Consider the following 17,829-nt stretch of genomic DNA (forward strand, 5'->3'; position numbering starts at 1 on the left):
TCCATGCTCAATAGATTGAAAAAGGCTGTCAGAGCAAGACAAAATTACAGGTGCTATGACATCAGAAAGTAATAAAGCTAAATACTGATTAATTCATTAAGTCTTCTGTGTGCGCGTGGGCCAGTCTATCTTTTACATGGCTGCTAAGGACAAAACAGAGTGATGTTGTCACGCAGGCTGGGTTCCCAGTAGGGACAAAGAGTGGCATAAACAAACAAATATTGTGAAATAAGGAGTCAGACAATCCCATGTCCTCTAGTATCTTCACATTTGGTTTATCTATGAAAAATTAGCAATTGAGTTTTGGAATATACACCTACAAGTTGAAGATGCTGCTGCTTTCTTTTATTTTTCATTGCCACTTATAGATTGGAAACATTTTGCAGCACAAATAGGTTTACACTCCAAAATGGAAGTGTTCTTGTTAGGTTTGACTTATGCCAATGTTGCCTTCTGGGGAAAATGTGTCAGGAAAATTTCATTTTTACATTTGTTGGATTTAAGCTAAAGCCAATCTGAGGCTCTTGAGGGATAGTACCCTATTAGCCCAATCTTTTGCAAACTACACACCACATATGATCAGATGCAGGGCTTTGCAGGGCAAGAGAACCTTGCATTTTCCAGATGGGCATGCACTTGAATAATTTCTCTGTTGCTGCAGCAGCTGCCAATATGGTGTAGGTGTCTTCATATTTTCCCTCTCCATGTCCTCTGCAGCAGCCATTCCCCCCCCCTCATGAGGGCTCTTTCTCTTTTTTTAATGACAAATTGACATGGTGCTATAGCAGTATAGCATCAGAACAACCCGATGGGTTCATACCTAGCTTTCTTTCATACCTTTTTAAAAAGTAGATCTCTAAGCACTTTCGCTGCAAAGTTATGCCTTTCCCCTTACAGCTCTATAACTGAAGAGTCTAGACTGACTTTAAAATAAATCTGGAAATTCTGAGAAATTGCTAGACGTTATAAAATTATAATGCTATACTAGGATGCAAATACTCAAAAGGCCTCTGGTGGGGAGAATGGCTGCCACAGGGGAGTGGGGCAAGGAAAATGGTGCTGAAGCAGATGAGGACTGTGAAGATTGAGACCCTGATGCTGTGGGTGAGCAACAGAATCTAACCTGGGCAAACAACCCATAAGTAGATGACTCTTTTTTTACTGCCAATCAGGCACTAGGAGGAACGGACCCTGTTATCTGATGAAGGTAGCAATCAATGAGGCTTCTTCAGCACAAAGTCTTCCCACAGTGCTGCTATGAGATTACTCCAGAGCAGAAAGAGAAGAGGGGTTACAAGGAGAGGTCCTTTCCACACTAGCCCCTCTGCACCTTAATGATTATATAGCAGGTCCTAAGCTCCCAGAACAGTAGAGTATCTTGCTTTCACAGGCAAATTTTCCCATGCTGTGTTTGCTTTGCCTCACCCTTCCCTGCCTTTTGGGTTCATAAATCCCTTGGCATATAGTTTATGACTTGTTATCCTTTGGAGAAGGCCTGTCTGAAGGCACTAAATATCTTTGGGGAAATCTCAAGTGGCTTTCACTTTGGGGATGAAGGGCTTTTCTGTGGGAAAAGCTTTTGACATGAAAACACCCGGGGTGAAGGGGGTATGGCTGGAAATTATATGTATCTTGGTTTCACATTTGTGCTTTTTATTTAAGCAATATCTGCTTATTGTGACTGCTTGCCCATTCATGCCCTCTTGGACTAAATAAAACTCCTTATGGACTTTCTTTTGAGAACTGCCTAACACTGTTTCAATGTCCTTGTGGAGGCACATCACAGGGTCATGAGACCAACCGAGTTTTAATCAAGTAGCTACTGGACTGCAACTTAGTTCTGCTGCTCCAGACCAACACGGCTACCCATCTGAAGATAAAGTGGGAGAGGCATCCTCTGCCTCTTTAGCAGCTGCACTGAGGTGGGAACTTTTGAAACTGCATGTTTTCTCTTCACTGCATGGCAAATTGCAATGTTCCCTATTCAGCCCAACAATTCTGCCTTCCTTTGGCTTTGATGGTTAGACGTTTCTTCTTCCACATCAGCTATAAACTAGCTTAAGTCTGGACTCACTGACTGCCCAAGAACAGAAAAATCTCTCTCTCTCTCTCTCTCTCTCTCTCTCTCTCTCTCTCTCTCTCTCTCTCTCTCTCTCTCTCTCTCTCTCTCTCTCTATCTATCTATCTATCTATCTATCTATCTATCTAATTACTTACCCGGCACTCCCGATGGCTTGTGGCAGGTTACAAAGTCTGTATAAAAACCCCAATAAAATACCCCTTAAAACCATAGACATGAATTATAATAGAATAAAAATAAAATAAATAAGATATGGCAAAAAAACATATAACACCAGTTCAAACCCATTCCCCAATATAGTCTCCAGCAGGGAGGAAGAAAAGGTGGCAAATTAAAGCCCATGGCCGCCATCCACGTAGTTCGGGACCAAAGATTTCCTCTTGAAATATTAATTATTCACTTTCAAAAATACAAATTACTTTTCATCTTATACAAAACTTTCAAAACTCAATTGAAATGATTTTAATTTAGAAGTTACCAAGCATGCTTTCAAATAGTGAAACTTACTGACAAAGATTCATAACAAAAGGGTTTGGACTGTGAGGATCTAAATTTGGCTCATTTCTTGCATTCCTCAAATGGTAAAAGAGTGCAGAACAACAGGGATTTCAAAATAACATGCTGATAATGAAATATATCATGAAAGAACGCTTTGCAAAGATATAAGCTGTTCAAGTAGTAGTCCACTCAAACCAGTAGCTTTTCCTCTTTATAGTAACCTTGATTTGTTTTTAAAGCTTTGCTTCGCTTTGACTTTGGGGACTGCAGAATGTAGAAATTCAGTATCTGTGAATTCATCTCCTCTCCTCAGTTTGCTGGGGAGGAAAAAGTAGTAAATCACCAGTGCCATTCACGTGAGAACTGCAGAATGTTTACATAATGCAAAGTGTCTTGGCAGATATCAAAATTAGCCAGTTTTCTAACAGAAATGTTCATGGTCAGAAATATCTCTGAAGTTGCTCATGCTAGTCAAAACATATACTGCATATAGTGTCCTATATTTTTTGAACTGTACTTTGCTTATTCCGTATTTAAAACAGTCTCCAAGGTAGCAAACCTCAAACCAGTAAACCATTTCAGCCCCTAAAACAGCATTTAAAATGAAGTATAAATATTTAACTAGTCACTAAAAAAGCAACACATCGCACAACTAGGGAAAAGGGCCAGTAACAGTTATTGGGAGTCGCTGGCAAGCCAGCCCTTGGGAAACAATCTAGAAGAAGAAGAAGAGTTGGTTCTTATATGCCGCTTTTCCCTACCCGAAGGAGGCTCAAAGCAACTTACAAGTGCCTTCCGTTTCCTCTCCCCACAACAGACACCCTGTGAGGTGGGTGAGGCTGAGAGAGCCCTGATATCAATGCTCGGTCAGAACAGCTTTATCAGTGCCATGGCGAGCCCAAGGTCACTCAGCAGGTTGCATGTGGGGGAGAGCAGAATTGAACCTGGCATGCCAGATTAGAAGTCCGCACTCCTAACCACTACACCAAACTGGCTCTCTAAGACGACGGCTCAGAGGGCAGCCATGTTGGCCTGCAGTAGAACAGCTAGATTCGGGTCCAGTAGCACCTTAGGGACCAACAAGATTTTCAGGGTATAATCTTTTGAAAATCAAAAGAGCTCTGACTCTTAAAAGCTTCTACATTGAAAATCTTGTTGGTCTCTCCTGGACAAATCTAGCCAATCGAGATCTGAACACAAGATGGAATGACAAGCAACTCTTATTAATGGAAGCCAGAAATTTCACTTGCAGGGGAAGTTCGGATGCGCGTTCGTGCGGCGCTGCCGCACATGCGCGGTACCCGGGCCGCTGGCTCTTCCCCACCCCCAGAAGCGGTCCTCAATGAGGAAAAGGTTGTGGACCGCTGCTCTAGACCACCAGTGAAGCATGGGGGCATAGGGTTGCCAGATCCAGGTTGGGAAACTCCTGGAGATTTGGGGATGCAACCTCAGGAGGTCAGGGACCTCAGGGGGGTACAATACCAGAGAGCCCATCCTTCATCCATTTTCTCCAGGGGAACTAATCTCTATAGTCTGGAGGTGAACTGTAAATCCCGGGGACCTGGAGGCTGGCAGCCCTACCACAGGAGCGTATTGTATCCAGTGGCTGGTAGTATTTAACTGGGTCACTTCAGGCTTTTCCTTTGTTCCAGGATTACACCGTTCTGTGACTGAGGTCCATACTTCATGACTCAAATTTAATAATGTAAAGTGGCCAATTCCTGCCTATTCTCCTACCTTATTCACCTTGTCTTGTAAAAGGTAAAGGTATCCCCTCCCTGTGCAAGCATCGAGTCATGTCTGACCCTTGGGGTGACGCCATCTAGTGTTTTCATGGCTGACTCAATACGGGGTGGTTTGCCAGTGCCTTCCCCAGTCATTACCGTTTACTCCCCAGCAGCAAGCTGGGTACTCATTTTACCGACCTCGGAAGGATTGAAAGCTGAGTCAACCTTGAGCCGGCTGCTGGGATTGAATTCCCAGCCTCATGGGCAGAGCTTTCAGACTGCATGTCTGATCCCTTACCACTCTGCGCCACAAGAGACTCTTACCTTGTCTTGTAGGTATCTTTAAAAAAACCTCCAAGATAAGATCTCACTATGCATTAGAAAAAATACAAATGCTGCCCAGAGCCAAGGACCAGCAAGGAAGTTAACAGAAAAGATTAGGATGTAAAAAGGAAAAAGAGTAGCAATTACTGAAAAATTCAAATCCTACTTTTCCTCGTGGTTCAAATACATAATCACTGAAACATTACATTACCCCTACGCTTGTTCAGAGGTTGGAGCTTAATGGATACTTAATGTCTTGTATTTAAGAATGCCATGGCCATGTGAATGAATACAAAGGAGCTAACTAAAGAGGCAGAAGCCCAGAAGCACATGATACAAATTAAATGCAGGGATGCTGAGTAGTGGACATTTCAGAAATTGGTTGGAAAGTTGGGGGGAAATGAGATGCAATTATCTTTATATATAAGATAGGGAGGGGTATGCTGGGACAATGTTGCTTGTTTAACAAAGAGGACATGGAGGCTGAATCTGCATGGAGCTTTTATTCCAATCCCAGGGCCAATTCAGTCCCTGCCATCTACACTGAATGCGATTTCCATTTTGATTTTGAGCCATTTAAATTTTCCCTCTGCAACATGCATGATTGATCCTGAATGACCCTACCTTTCCCCCGTGATATCCTGGAGTGGCTATAACCCTCGATATTTGAAAAATTGGCATGAGTAAAGGTGCAGCTGTCTGCTTTTCCCCGAACTAACTTGCTGCAGAGCCTCCAATGCTGTAGAAAAGCCCTGATTGGCCAGGGAGTCTGTTCAAAGGATTCCTCATTCCCAGGTTGCAAGGCTTAAAGGGGAAGCCCTAACTTTTCTCAGCAGAAGCTCCAGAAGCCCTAATTTCTCTTGACAGAGATTTTCCTCTTGGATTTATTCCCCTTCCTTTGCTGTCTCCAATCCTCCCCCACCCCTGTTCAAGAAAAGAAAAAGGCTCCACCATTTCTGAGCCTCCCTAATCATGTGCAGAACACTTTCTGTTTCAATGGGGAAGAGGGAGCTAGAGGAAGATCCGAGTTCAAATTGATTTGAATTCAGCAGGATCCACAACAGAATAAACAAAGTAAATGCAGATTCAGTCAGAGTCAAATAAGCTAGAAGAAATCAAGGGAAAGAAAAAACAGACAGATAAATTGAAATATTTTTTTAGGTCAGCATTTTTTAAGGCAGCATAAAAGCACTAAAATTAAGAGTTAAATCTTAACTAAAGCAACTGACCCTCCGCCCCCAGCCATCCTCCATCTGACCTGCAGGGTTGGTAATACATGCCAGCAGAGGAATGAGAGGAGGGAAACAGAAAGGAGAGAAGGGAGGCCCATGTGGTATTAAACTACCCTGTCCTCAACCACAGGCCTGGTAGAAGATGATCTAGAATGGGGGGGGGGGGGTGAGCAGTGTTGGGTTTCCTAAAGGGGACCTCCATATTCAGAGACAGCAAACCTGAAACCCAGTGCTAGGAAGCAACATCAAGGGACAGCCTCAGCCTCTAAGGCAGGGGTGGCCAAACTATGGCTCTCCATAGCCTGGGGGCTCATGGGAACTCTAGTCCATGGACATCTGGAAAGCCATAGTTTGGCCACCCCTTTAAATCATTAGACTGGCTGCAAAATGAAACAGTATGATGGACTAAATGGACCACTAGACTGATACAGCAGGGCTCCTTTTTTGTTCTTACAGGATCATTGGACAGGTTTCACTTCTCAGTAAATATACAGGAGGATTTTGTCCATGGAGACAGGAATTATCTGATTGTTAAGGGGGAAAGACCAATATATTGCCTTGTAGAACCATGTTTTTAATTCCATTGGTTTAATGTATATTAGAAATTAGGGAGGGAAACCTCATATTTAACAAATACTAACGTGTTAATTTTGGGTTCTCGGTAACAAACAGTTGTTCGCCTTCGTCTAGTAGCTGGTGTGAAATTTTCTTCTAAGCCTTTATTAGGTTTTGGAAGGCAATGTATACTAATATTTGTCAGATCTTCCAGAGGTTTTTTACCTGTGAATACAATGATACTTGAATTACTAACTAATGACTGGAATATTAATACACTTTTTAAAAATTCTGTCAATTAAACATTTCTAAATATGTACCATCATTGTAATATTGACAGTGCAATCCTACACAAATTACACCCTTCTAAATCCATGAGAGTCTAGTTAGGATTGCACCATAATTAAATTTGAATAGAAGTCAGCTGAATAAAAGCTGAATAAAAGAATACTGTAGAATTCCCACGCTGAACGGTTTAAAGTGGATGAAATTAAAATGACCTCCAAGTATAGCCACCTTTTTTTTAGATCTGATCTCCTACTGAAGGGGGTGACTAAAATCAATCTGTCTCTTCCCATTCTACTTAGTGTCTCTAAGGATGAAAATGCTCACTTGTGAATGTTTTGAGTTTTTGAATTCAAAATAGCTGTGGAACCTGAAATCTGGTGGTGGGCATTCTTGCCTGGTACTACAGATTTGCACTGAATGGGAAGTGAGGGGAGATTGCCCCTTCAAATGCAAGCAAAATAGGCATCAAGATTACAGGGAGAAGGTATTGATTGCCCACAGTGGATTGATGCCTAAGAGTCTTCAGTGGCCCATTTCTTTATCTACATTGAATACATCCTAATAACCAACCAGTCCTACTGAGATAACAAAATCTTGTCTTGGACCTTAATTAAATAGCAGTATATGAAGTTACTTAAAGGAAAAGTTGTAATAGGGCTACACATACCAAAATCTGGTATTTTGCAAGACTCTCTACAAATAACATCTATCTTCTTTGTAGGAGCACATTCATTTTTTTCTTGATTTGTTCTTTGACACCGTTCTGTGTTCTTCTGAACTGAGATGGTTTTTTGAATGTTGTGTGCTTCAGTGGCTGTCTCAGTATGGTTAGAAATAATGGATTCTTTGCTTTTATCTTGACTGCTTGAACAAACATTGGTTTTTCTTCTTGGCTTTTGAATAGAATCTACCCTTTTGAAAAGGTCTCCATCAAATTCAGTTTCCTTTAAGGACCACATGGGGGTAACACCGTGAACATCTAAGCTCTTCTGTATCTTTTCAGCTTTCTTCAAGGTAACGTCAACACACGGAACATTTTCATTGTGTAAGTTTTGTTTCACAATTAGTTTTTTCTGCTTTAAAAAATCTGTGTGTATAATACATGTTTTTCTACTAGCTTTTGCAAAAATTCTCTTTTTATTGTCCTGTGAAAGAACTTTTACTTGTTTGTTTGATAGAACATCTGTGTGATTCGTTATTTCTGAAGTTAGATTGCAATGGAAATTAACTTCTCTGTTGTTCCTCCTTTTCATGGTGATGTTACCTTGGTTTGACTGGCAATCAGGTCTGTATTCATTTGAGTCAAGTTCTTTCAAATTTCTTCTTAAGCCTTGGCCATTTCCTATTTCACCATTATTTGACTGGTTTATACTATGTGTAGCAAGGCAGGTAATATTTTTCATTGCCTGCTTACTGGTATCTTCATCTAATAAGTATTGTTTTGAAGTGGTAATGGAGATAGGATTTTCTCCTGATGATAAGCTTTCAATACAATAATCTTCTAATGGCACTTTGTTGCCAGGTACATTAAAGTCTTCTGGGGTCTGGTTGTTTGGATTCTCTCTTTTAGAAACACTGGCTTTACTTTTTCCTTTTGACTGACAGTTTAGGGCCAAAGAATTTACTGTATGTATCTGTATATCATTTCTTTTGTTATATGTGAAATGTTTCCCAACTGCATCTTTATTTGTGCTCTTCAAATTCATGTCTTGATAACTTCTCCTTTGAAATGACTCATTTTTTTGTGGCTGAAATTGTTGAGATTCCATAGTGCTGATATGTTTATCCTTTTTGTGACCTGGAGCTTTTTTATCACTTCTTCGAGGTTTATTGTTCTTGTTTTCAGACTTTCCCCCCATACTTGTTTTTCTCAAATCCGCTGAAATATTATCAACTTTGAGTTGACCATTCTTGACTTTAGCTTTCGATTTAACTGTGAGTATCTCACCTAGGTCACTAGCAGTTAATTCCATGTCAGCGTCATATACAGTTTCTTCTGGCTTTTGATCACTTAGAAAATGTACTTTGTGTGTCTGAGCAGATTTATTCTCAGTTTGATGCAATGGGACAGTATGCGAAATAACATTTGGATCCATCTCATTACCAGTCTTATCAGTGGTGAGAACTTCATTAGTACAACAATGTAACGTGCTATTTTGGTCTATTTTCAACACAGAATTGACTGTAGTAGGCCGGGCATCTGATTTACAAGACACTGCTTGTTTCTTCCTCTTAGTCACATATTCACAGATTGGGAAAGAGCTGTTGTTCTGTGTTCTTGAATGTTGTTCGCATTTTTCTACCGAATATACATTATCAGGATCCAGTGTATAGGTACTATTCGAGTTCTGTTCCATAACGGTCTGATTTTCTGCAAACAAAGCATAATTTAAATGATTTTCAAAAATACAAACCAATCAAAATGACTACAACAATTTATATTTTGTATTTGATTTTGTCATTAATGTTACTGATTTTATAGTTCAGTATACTGGAAACCACTTGCAAAGCGCTTATGCATTATGTATGTACTAGTATCAAAGCCCTTTTTAAAAATGGGCTTTGAAAGGGGCGGCAGGCAGGAGGGCGTGAGAGGGTGGTTGCGGTTCCCTTTGGCCTGAAAAGTGGGCTAAAGAGAGTGGAAAGCCCTCTCCCCCCCCCACCGACGGTGATAAGGCTTTGCGGCCCGCAGGGAGCCTGCAAACTCCCCCCCCCCGGGCTCCCTCCCAGCAGGAGCATACCTGCGGACCACAAAGCCCTGCCGCTGCCTCTGTCCTTGTGGGCGACAATGGAGGCCGTAGCCACATGGCTTCTAGCAGGCAGAGGGTGGGAGCTGGAGGGGGAGAGCCAATCAGGGCCCTGGACAGTCTCCTCCCTGGAGGCTGTTTCCCAAATATATAAGGGGGCAAAATAGTGTTAAGGATTATATATGTCCCAAAACTATTTATAATGGTGATTTATAATCCTCCTCTGACATTTTTTCTTCTTTTTAGTCTAAATCAGATATCTAGCCTATGATTTTCCAACTGACACAAGGGAAGGTACTTCACAACTATTAACTCCATGCTATTTTTCTACCAGTATAATCATAATCATAAAGAGAGTCATACCTAAGTCCACAGACTGTAATTAATTTAAGCATATACAAGTGTTTAGGATTGCACTGTAAAAGACACACCAGCAATTGCATTTGACTCAGTGGAGGAAAAAGGGGTCTTCTGACCACAAATTCTTAATTGAGTCCTATTTTTATGGCAGTCTACCGCTCCAAGTGGGAAGAAAAGGAAATATGTAGACAGTTTTGCACTGTAAGCCTAAGAACACACGTGAATAGGATTCCGAGTAAGCTGACAGCATTTCAGAGTTTAAAAATTATAAGTGCTGGGTTGGATTATCATATGAACATTTGCCTTAAATACAATATCATCAAAGCATGTCCTGTAGAATATTATTACTAATAATTTACAAATGCTGTCCAATGTAACTTTTGTTTTATATATATGTTAAATGAATATTTATGCTGTTTAATGCAACACATAAAGCTACATTTCAGCCAGATGTCCTGCATGGAATACCTAAAATCAAAAGCCTTTTCAGGTATCTAGTTTAAAATGTAATTGACAAGGCATATGGATTAAAATTATCATTTATTTTTGTGCCACATGCCAGTGTTTACATGATGTATTTTGTATTCCTGTCTAGTTTCCACAGACACCTGAATTTTCAGCATCTGGATGAGAACAATCCAACACAGAATAAAAAATAAAATAACATAAATACAACATACTTGTTGAAAATGATTTGGGGACAAATACAGTTTCCATTTGATTTGTTATACATGATTTTGGCACATTGTTCTCAAAAGCTAATAATGCACCACTGATTTGATCTGCACCACTTTCCTGTGGTAGTAAAGGCAACTGCTTCAAAAGATCATCTGCTTTAAATGCAAAGGTGCTATCTTGCTGTTTTGCAATCATAAGAGTGCTCACAGGTTGCTCAGTGGACCTGAAAGAGTTATTAGGATAGAGGAAAATGTATAAAGAATGATTCCTAGTCCAAAACCATCTGTTCCACTTAATATTTCTGGTATGGAGGAGGAGCGTGTCTAATAGGTTAAGTGCCACTCAGCACTTAACACCCACTCAAGGCAGCTGTCCCGCTCAAATGCCTCCTCCTCCAACTGGCTTTCCTGTCTGTCCAGAGGCCAGCCAATCTCCTTCCATCTCCCACCAAATCACTTCCTCCTCCTTCTAATTATACAAATAAAAACAGTAAGTAGAAACAAAGATCTAAGGGAAAAATGGCTAGGCCATTTTGTATACGAAAAAAAGAGCAAAGATATTTAAATGATCCCACTATAACTTATGACCAGAGTACAGATGTATTTTGTAATGTATTTTAAAACTGTTTTTCTTATTTTAATATGATATATATCTTAACACCGCCTGTGGCGCCGACTAACTAAAAGGGTAAGGGGTTCTGGGGCGGGATGTGTCCGGGATGAGGAAGGGTCCGGATTGGACCCTTCCTCTGGACAGACAATCGGAGGGACCAATCGGCAGGCGCGCAGCGGCTGCCGATTGGTCCCTCCGATTCCCAGCCCCAGCAACTGCGAGCCGCGTGCAGCGCGGCTCGCAGTTGCTCCTTTGCCACCGGCCTGACGCGCCTCCGATGCATCAGGCCGCCCGCAAGGGAGCCCCCGCGGCTGCGGGGGGCTCCCTGCCCGGCGGTCTGACGCCCGAGGGAGCCCCCGGCAGTCGCGCGGAGTGCGGCTGCCGGGGGCTCCCTGCCCGTCCGCGTCAGGCCACCGGCCGAGGGAGCCCCCGCCAGCCGTGCTCTGCGCGACTGCCGGGGGCTCCCTTGCCTAGTGCCCGCTGTATTTATTTTACAGTGGGCTTGATCACTAGTACTTAATAAAATATGATAATCATATGCATTTGGGGCAGATCAGACTGTTATCTTTTTTCTGCAGCCAAGTCACAACTGATTTATGGACAACTCACAGGGTTTTCAAGGCAAGATATGTTTACCTGCCTCTGTCCTAGCAGCTCTGGTATTCCAGCTTGGTGTAGTGGTTAGGAGTGCAGACTTCTAATCTGGCATGCCGGGTTCGATTCTGCGCTCCCCCACATGCAACCAGCTGGGTGACCTTGGGCTCGCCACGGCACTGATAAAACTGTTCAGACCGGTCAGTGATATCAGCGCTCTCTCAGCCTCACCCACCCCACAGGGTGTCTGTTGTGGGGAGAGGAATGGGAAGGCGACTGTAAGCCGCTTTGAGCCTCCTTCGGGTAGGGAAAAGTGGCATATAAGAACCAACTCTTCTTCTTCTTCTTCCTTTGTGGTCCCCCATTCAAATATTGACCAGGGCCAACTTGGGATCTGACAAGATCTGGCTAACCTGGACCATTCAGGTTAGGACATCTTTTGTGTTAGAAAATCCCAAATGCAAAATACATCACAACAGTGGACTGCATACAGAGGCTAAAATTATGCCATTATTGGCAAAGGACACATGAGCAGCAGGCTAGAATTCCTGCTCATAGTCCTGCCTTAGTCCTGCTGATTCTGTAGTGCAAAGCTTTAATCCTATTGATTTAAGTAAGATTTAAACAATCAAACTACATAAACAATGGCACCTTAAGTCCTCAATACATATATGTTTCACCATTAGTAAATGATGTTGCTCAAGAAAATTCTATACTCAATAATACATTTACCTGATTCTTAGTACAGAAACTAACATTAAAAGCAATCTCCACTGGAATCACATTAACTTCACAGCAGGATGGATTATAGCCTTGATCAATAAAATCAATAAAACCTTATGACAGATTTCATGAGAGTTCCATTCCAATTTTTATTTAGTTTAACAAATAAGTACTACCTAACCGGTTGATCAGAAATCTCAGACTGATGACCCTCACTGTTGAATTTATCTCCTCTTGATGCTAGAGGATTCTGAATATTCTGTCAAAAGAGAAAAATCTCAAACAACTTTTCAGTGTTGGGAATATTTTAGTGTCGCTATCAAGACTAATGCAACTGGAAATTAAATAATGACATTCTGTAATGGAAAACATATCCGTATATTGCCAACTAGGTAACATATGTACAACACAAAATATATACTTGTACAACTTGACATTATTTAACTCTTAATCTGTAATTAATTTATCAAATTAATATCTTGTATACATATTGAACAAGAATCGGTGTGCGTTACAACCAGACCTTTGAAGAAGGCCTTATAAGGGCCGAAAAGCGTTGGTTTATTGGTTTGTATAGTGCATAGTATACTGGTTTGCAGTAGCCTATGGGCTGTATATGTTTTTAATTCCTAAACCTTTATTTTAAAACACTGTACACAATAAAAGCAACATAATTTTAACAATAATACACTCAACCTTTGAAGATCCTAACTGTTACCAGTTGGGTTTTTATGGTTCCAGGTCTACAAGTCACACCTGGATGCTGGCAAACCTACTGCAAATTAATTCCAGAAACAACTTCTGAAGAAAGCCATCCAAATTCCTGGTGTTCATAGATTGCATTGATAAGAAAAAAGAATTCACAGCTATAGTTGCCACACTTGCTTTTTGATCAACACTGTAATAAAGTGCAAAGCAGAAACATACCTCAGATAGGGTGCTCATTTCAATTGCAGTTAAAAGGCTATTATTCAAGAATGCTTCTACTTCTAATAGTGTTTTATTCTGTGTATAAGAACACAAAAGAACATTTGATAGTCCACATTTTTTACACAACTAAAGACAGTTGGGGAAGAGGGATAGGATTCTTTTCACGTTCTCAGTATCAGGATAATCAGAGAGACTGACATAATTTTAGTTTTAATATACTTGATGCGGGATTAGCAGTGCAATTCTGTACAAAGTTACTCTCATTTAAGCTCCTTGAGGATTTAGGCTGGAGTAATCTTGCCCCAGATTGCACTTCAAATCAACTAGATATGTTTGTGTTTTATGAGAATTATAGGTAAAATGGCACGGGAGCCAACCAGCATTTTCTCATATTCCCTTCCTTACTGTAGACCCCATTCTACATTTTTTGTTAATCTAGGCAGGCCCCTGATTGCCAGTATAGCCTGTTTGGTGGCCAAATGGAACTATCTTCTCTCTTTTTCACCAACCTAAAAGGTGGTTGTATCCAACTTAATAATAAAATATCTCGTAATTACTTTTTCTGCTTGCTTGCGGAATTTGTTTTACAAGCAGATTTCCCCCTTTATACTGCATTATTAATATTAATTGTATGTATTAGCTGCCCTATCTTGTGAAACTATAAATCAACGTATCTTCCATGTAAATGATTAATATTCTCCCCTGATCCAGCTGGAGAGTGTATATACTGGGAGAGCTGGATAAGAAATTGTGCTTAAGAACATGTGCTTCTTAGGAAACTGACATTAGTATCTAATCAGTTGTTTTGAGAGGCAAAATTGTCCTCTCAACTCTGGCAAACTGCTGATTGGCATCACTCTCAGTTATTGACAGGGATTGTACACAGTATTGGATGCTTTCTCGAAGTACAGCTTGATTGGTCCCAAGAAGTATAGGAAGAAACCTTTTCTCTTAATCTAGGAAGAGAGATCCACCAACATTGCTGACACTGGCTCACATCTGGATGCTCATTCACATCATGGCACGTAGCCAGATCCCACTGGACTGATTTTTAAGTATATTTTGAAATAAACTATATGCATATTCCTCTTCCAGAGCCAAGGCTCCTAAGAGGGGAACGTAAGAATTGGACTGTGGCCATCAAATTAATTTTCTATAAAAGTACCTTTATAGAACAATAAATCCCATTTCCAACCTTTATACTTTACATTATTAGCTCCCAAAGTGAAAAGTGCACGAGTCCAGTGGCACCTTAAAAACTAATAAAATTGGTGGCAGGGTATAAGCTACCAGAAATTTTGTTCAACTTTAAGTTGCTACTGGAATCTTCTTTTTTACTGCTACAGGCAGATTACCATGGCTACCCAGTGGGATTTTATCCCATAGTGAATATCTTTAGAATGTACCAGACAATTTAGTTTTTGGCAAAGCAAGATATTCTGCAAACGTAGCTCATCCACTTCTTTCTGTAGTAAGAGCTTTTCATTTTTCAGTCTCCGACAATTTTCTCTCTCAGTGCTTAGGGCTATGGCCAATGCCTTATTATTAAGTTTCAGAGATGTCTTTAACAGTGAGGAGTTACCTGTATGAAATGAAGACAAAATAACCGTTTTGGATTCTGAACAGCAGGATTTCTGCACCTTCCAAAAAGATTCCTTGATGTGTATTCTTATGGTTCTGATCATATTGCCCATGTTCAAAGACCCAGATTCTAGCACTCTGGATATAAAGTATACCCAGAGCTAGAGGTTACATGGTGGCCAAATACTATTCTCCATCATCAAAAATACCTTTAATGGGTTGTCTTAAAGTACACTGTAACGTGTTCCCATCTTACTGTGTGTCCCCTATGCATAAGAGGATAATACTTGGACAGGTATAAATGTAAAATTAATTCAGTTTGAACAAGGAAAAATATAAATGTCCAAACAGTGCCTGGCCCAAGTTCAACAAGTATAACTGGAAATGAAGGTATGAAGCTTTTCCCCCTTATTTTTATGTATGAATATTAACAAATTTATCTGATAGTTTTTAAAAAGTATACCTTTAGAGTATATACCTTTAAAGGTAAAGTACAAGCACTGAGTCATGTCTGACCCTTGGGGTGACATCCTCTAGCATTTTCTTGGCAGACACAATAATTTTTTTTTTTTGCCATTCCCTTCCCCAGTTATTACCGTTTTATCCCCCAGCAAGCTGGGTACTCATTTTACCAACATCGGAAGGATGGAAGGCTGAGTCAACCTTGAGCCGGCTGGTGGGATCGAACTCCCAGCCTCATGGTCAGAGCTTCAGACAGCATGTCAGCTGCCTTACCACCCTGCGCCACAAGAGTATGATAAATGTTCATAATTTTAAAAAGAGGTGTAAAAAAAAAAAGGTTAAGGTATCCCCTGTGCAAGCACCTGGTCATGTCTGAGACTTACTTAATATCTTAGTTTTTATTTTAGATGCTAGAGAAGTATTCAGTTTTGCAACTTTTAGAGCCCCATTCCTCTTCTCCCTCACACGTCTTTTAATATCTCCAAAGGTGGAATAAGATATTTCAGGAATTGTATCCCTTTCCATTTCAAATGATTCAGTTTATCATCCAGTAGAAACCTAACACCATATAACACAAAGAAAGAAATGTTAACGATTGCATTTTTCATGGGTATTCAGGATTAGATCTCACTTTTCTCTGTTGGTCGGCCTTCAGGTTATTATGGCTTTTAAACATAATGGCAGTTGTCAACTTTCAGGTAGTGGCTGGAGATCTCCTGGAATTCCAATTTATCTACCGACTACATAAATCACCTATTACTTAACTTTAAAAATATATTCCACTTCTCCTGGAGAAAATGGCTGCTTTGGATGGTAGACTGCATGGCATTATAACCCTACCAAGGTTCCTCCCTTCCCAAAACTCCATTATGTCAGGTCCACCTCTCAAATCTCCAGCATTCCCAAACCGGAGGTGGTAACCTTATGTAATTATCATAAAAACTACATGAAACACCCTCACCAGCACCACTTTAACAATTCAATCCAGGTATGAACAAAGTGTAGAAAAAAGGATTGGCAGCTCGTCCCAAGATGTACACCCAGTTTGGTGTAGTGGTTAGGAGTATGGACTTCTAATCTGGTGAGCCAGCTTTGATTCCCCGCTCCTCCTCCACATGCAGCCAGGTCGGTGACCTTGGGCTCGCCACAGCACTGATAAAGCTGTTCTGACCAAGCAGGAATATCAGGGCTCCCTCAGCCTCACCCCCCTCACAGGGTGTCTGTTGTGGGGAGAGGAAAGGGAAGGCAAATGTAAGCTTCTTTGAGATTTCTTCGGGTAGAGAAAAGCGGCATATAAGAACCAATTCTCCTTCTTCTACCTCACAGGGTGTCTGTTGTGGGGAGAGGAAAGGGAAGGAGACTGTAAGCCGGTTTGAGATTCCTTCGGGTAGAAAAAAGCGGCATATAAGAACCAACTCTTCTTCTTCTACCTCACAGGGTGTCTGTTGTGGGGAGAGGAAAGGGAAGGAGACTGTAAGCCGGTTTGAGATTCCTTCGGGTAGAAAAAAGCGGCATATAAGAACCAACTCTTCTTCTTCTACCTCACAGGGTGTCTGTTGTGGGGAGAGGAAAGGGAAGGAGACTGTAAGCCGGTTTGAGATTCCTTCAGGTAGAGAAAGTGGCATATAAGAACCAACTCTTCTTCTACCTCACAGGGTGTCTGTTGTGGGGAGAGGAAAGGGAAGGAGACTGTAAGCCGGTTTGAGATTCCTTCAGGAAGAGAAAGTGGCATATAAGAACCAACTCTTCTTCTTCAGTAATATCAGGGCTCTCCCAGCCTCACCCACCTCACAGGGTGTCTGTTGTGGGGAGAGGAAAGGGAAGGAGACTGTAAGCCGATTTGAGACTCCTTTGGGTAGAGAAACGCGGCCTATAAGAACCAACTCTTCTTCTTCTACTGGTACTAGCTAGATATTTCTTGGCATGTCGATTTAATACGTGTTGGAGGGTACACTTATAAATCATGGGCAGGTGTTAATGCCATTCCTCTAGGGATATGTGGGAGCTCTGCCAACGTGTGGCTTCAGCAAGGGCGCCTTTCAGCAACCGGGGCACGGGGAACAGCCCAAACCCCCAAACTGAGGGGTAGGGCGAGCTCCTCGCCTCGCTCGCCTGGGACTATGGCCCTCCGGCCTCGGCGGGGTTCACCCGTCAGCAAACGGCCTGAAGGAAATAAAACGGCCTCCTGCCAGGGGCTGCGCGAGGCGGGCGGGCGGGCGGTTGGATGATATATGGGGGTGTCCGTCTGTCCGTCGCACCGCCCTTGGACGGCCTCGGGAGATGTCCTCGGGCGGGGATTGAGCCTTCAAGGCGGAGAAAGGGTCGTCGGGGGCGACCGCTCCCCTCAAAATGGAGCCTCTCCAGCCCAGCCACCGCAGAGCAGAACGGAAGCCACGGAAGCCCAAGCGAGGAGGAGGAGGAGGAGGAAGCGGCCGGGC

At 41.7% G+C, this 17,829-nt stretch overlaps 1 protein-coding gene across 4 annotated transcripts; it reads right to left on the reverse strand.

Moving 5' to 3' along the window:
* Nucleotides 1–2,527: 2,527 nt before the first annotated feature.
* LOC143828369 (uncharacterized) lies at nt 2,528–17,815 on the reverse strand. 4 transcript variants are annotated; one of them, XM_077318754.1, is made up of 9 exons: nt 17,650–17,815; nt 15,775–15,949; nt 14,755–14,930; nt 13,346–13,423; nt 12,595–12,677; nt 10,492–10,712; nt 7,372–9,075; nt 6,503–6,641; nt 2,528–2,895 (listed from the first exon to the last, which is right to left on the reverse strand). In XM_077318754.1, exons 2-9 carry the CDS (start codon nt 15,914–15,916, stop codon nt 2,790–2,792), a joined length of 2,649 nt encoding a protein of 882 aa, XP_077174869.1. In that variant the 5' UTR covers nt 15,917–15,949; nt 17,650–17,815; the 3' UTR covers nt 2,528–2,789. The 4 variants fall into 4 exon arrangements, with proteins under 4 accessions (XP_077174869.1, XP_077174866.1, XP_077174868.1 ...); XM_077318751.1 differs by having other exon boundaries at nt 17,504–17,815; XM_077318753.1 differs by having other exon boundaries at nt 17,495–17,815.
* Nucleotides 17,816–17,829: the final 14 nt, after the last annotated feature.

The sequence above is a fragment of the Paroedura picta genome, unplaced genomic scaffold, assembly GCF_049243985.1.
Source record: "Paroedura picta isolate Pp20150507F unplaced genomic scaffold, Ppicta_v3.0 Ppicta_v3_sca22, whole genome shotgun sequence".
NCBI lineage: Eukaryota > Metazoa > Chordata > Lepidosauria > Squamata > Gekkonidae > Paroedura > Paroedura picta.

Coding starts and splice junctions, on each gene's coding strand:
- LOC143828369 (XM_077318754.1), bottom strand. CDS start 15,916: ATGGAAAGGGATACAATTCCTGAAATATCTTATTCCACCTTTGGAGAT. Junction 9,076..10,491: donor CCCCAAATCATTTTCAACAA/GTATGTTGTATT, acceptor CTTTGTTTGCAG/AAAATCAGACCGTTATGGAA. Junction 2,896..6,502: donor CGAGAACCCAAAATTAACAC/GTTAGTATTTGT, acceptor TTTCCTCCCCAG/CAAACTGAGGAGAGGAGATG.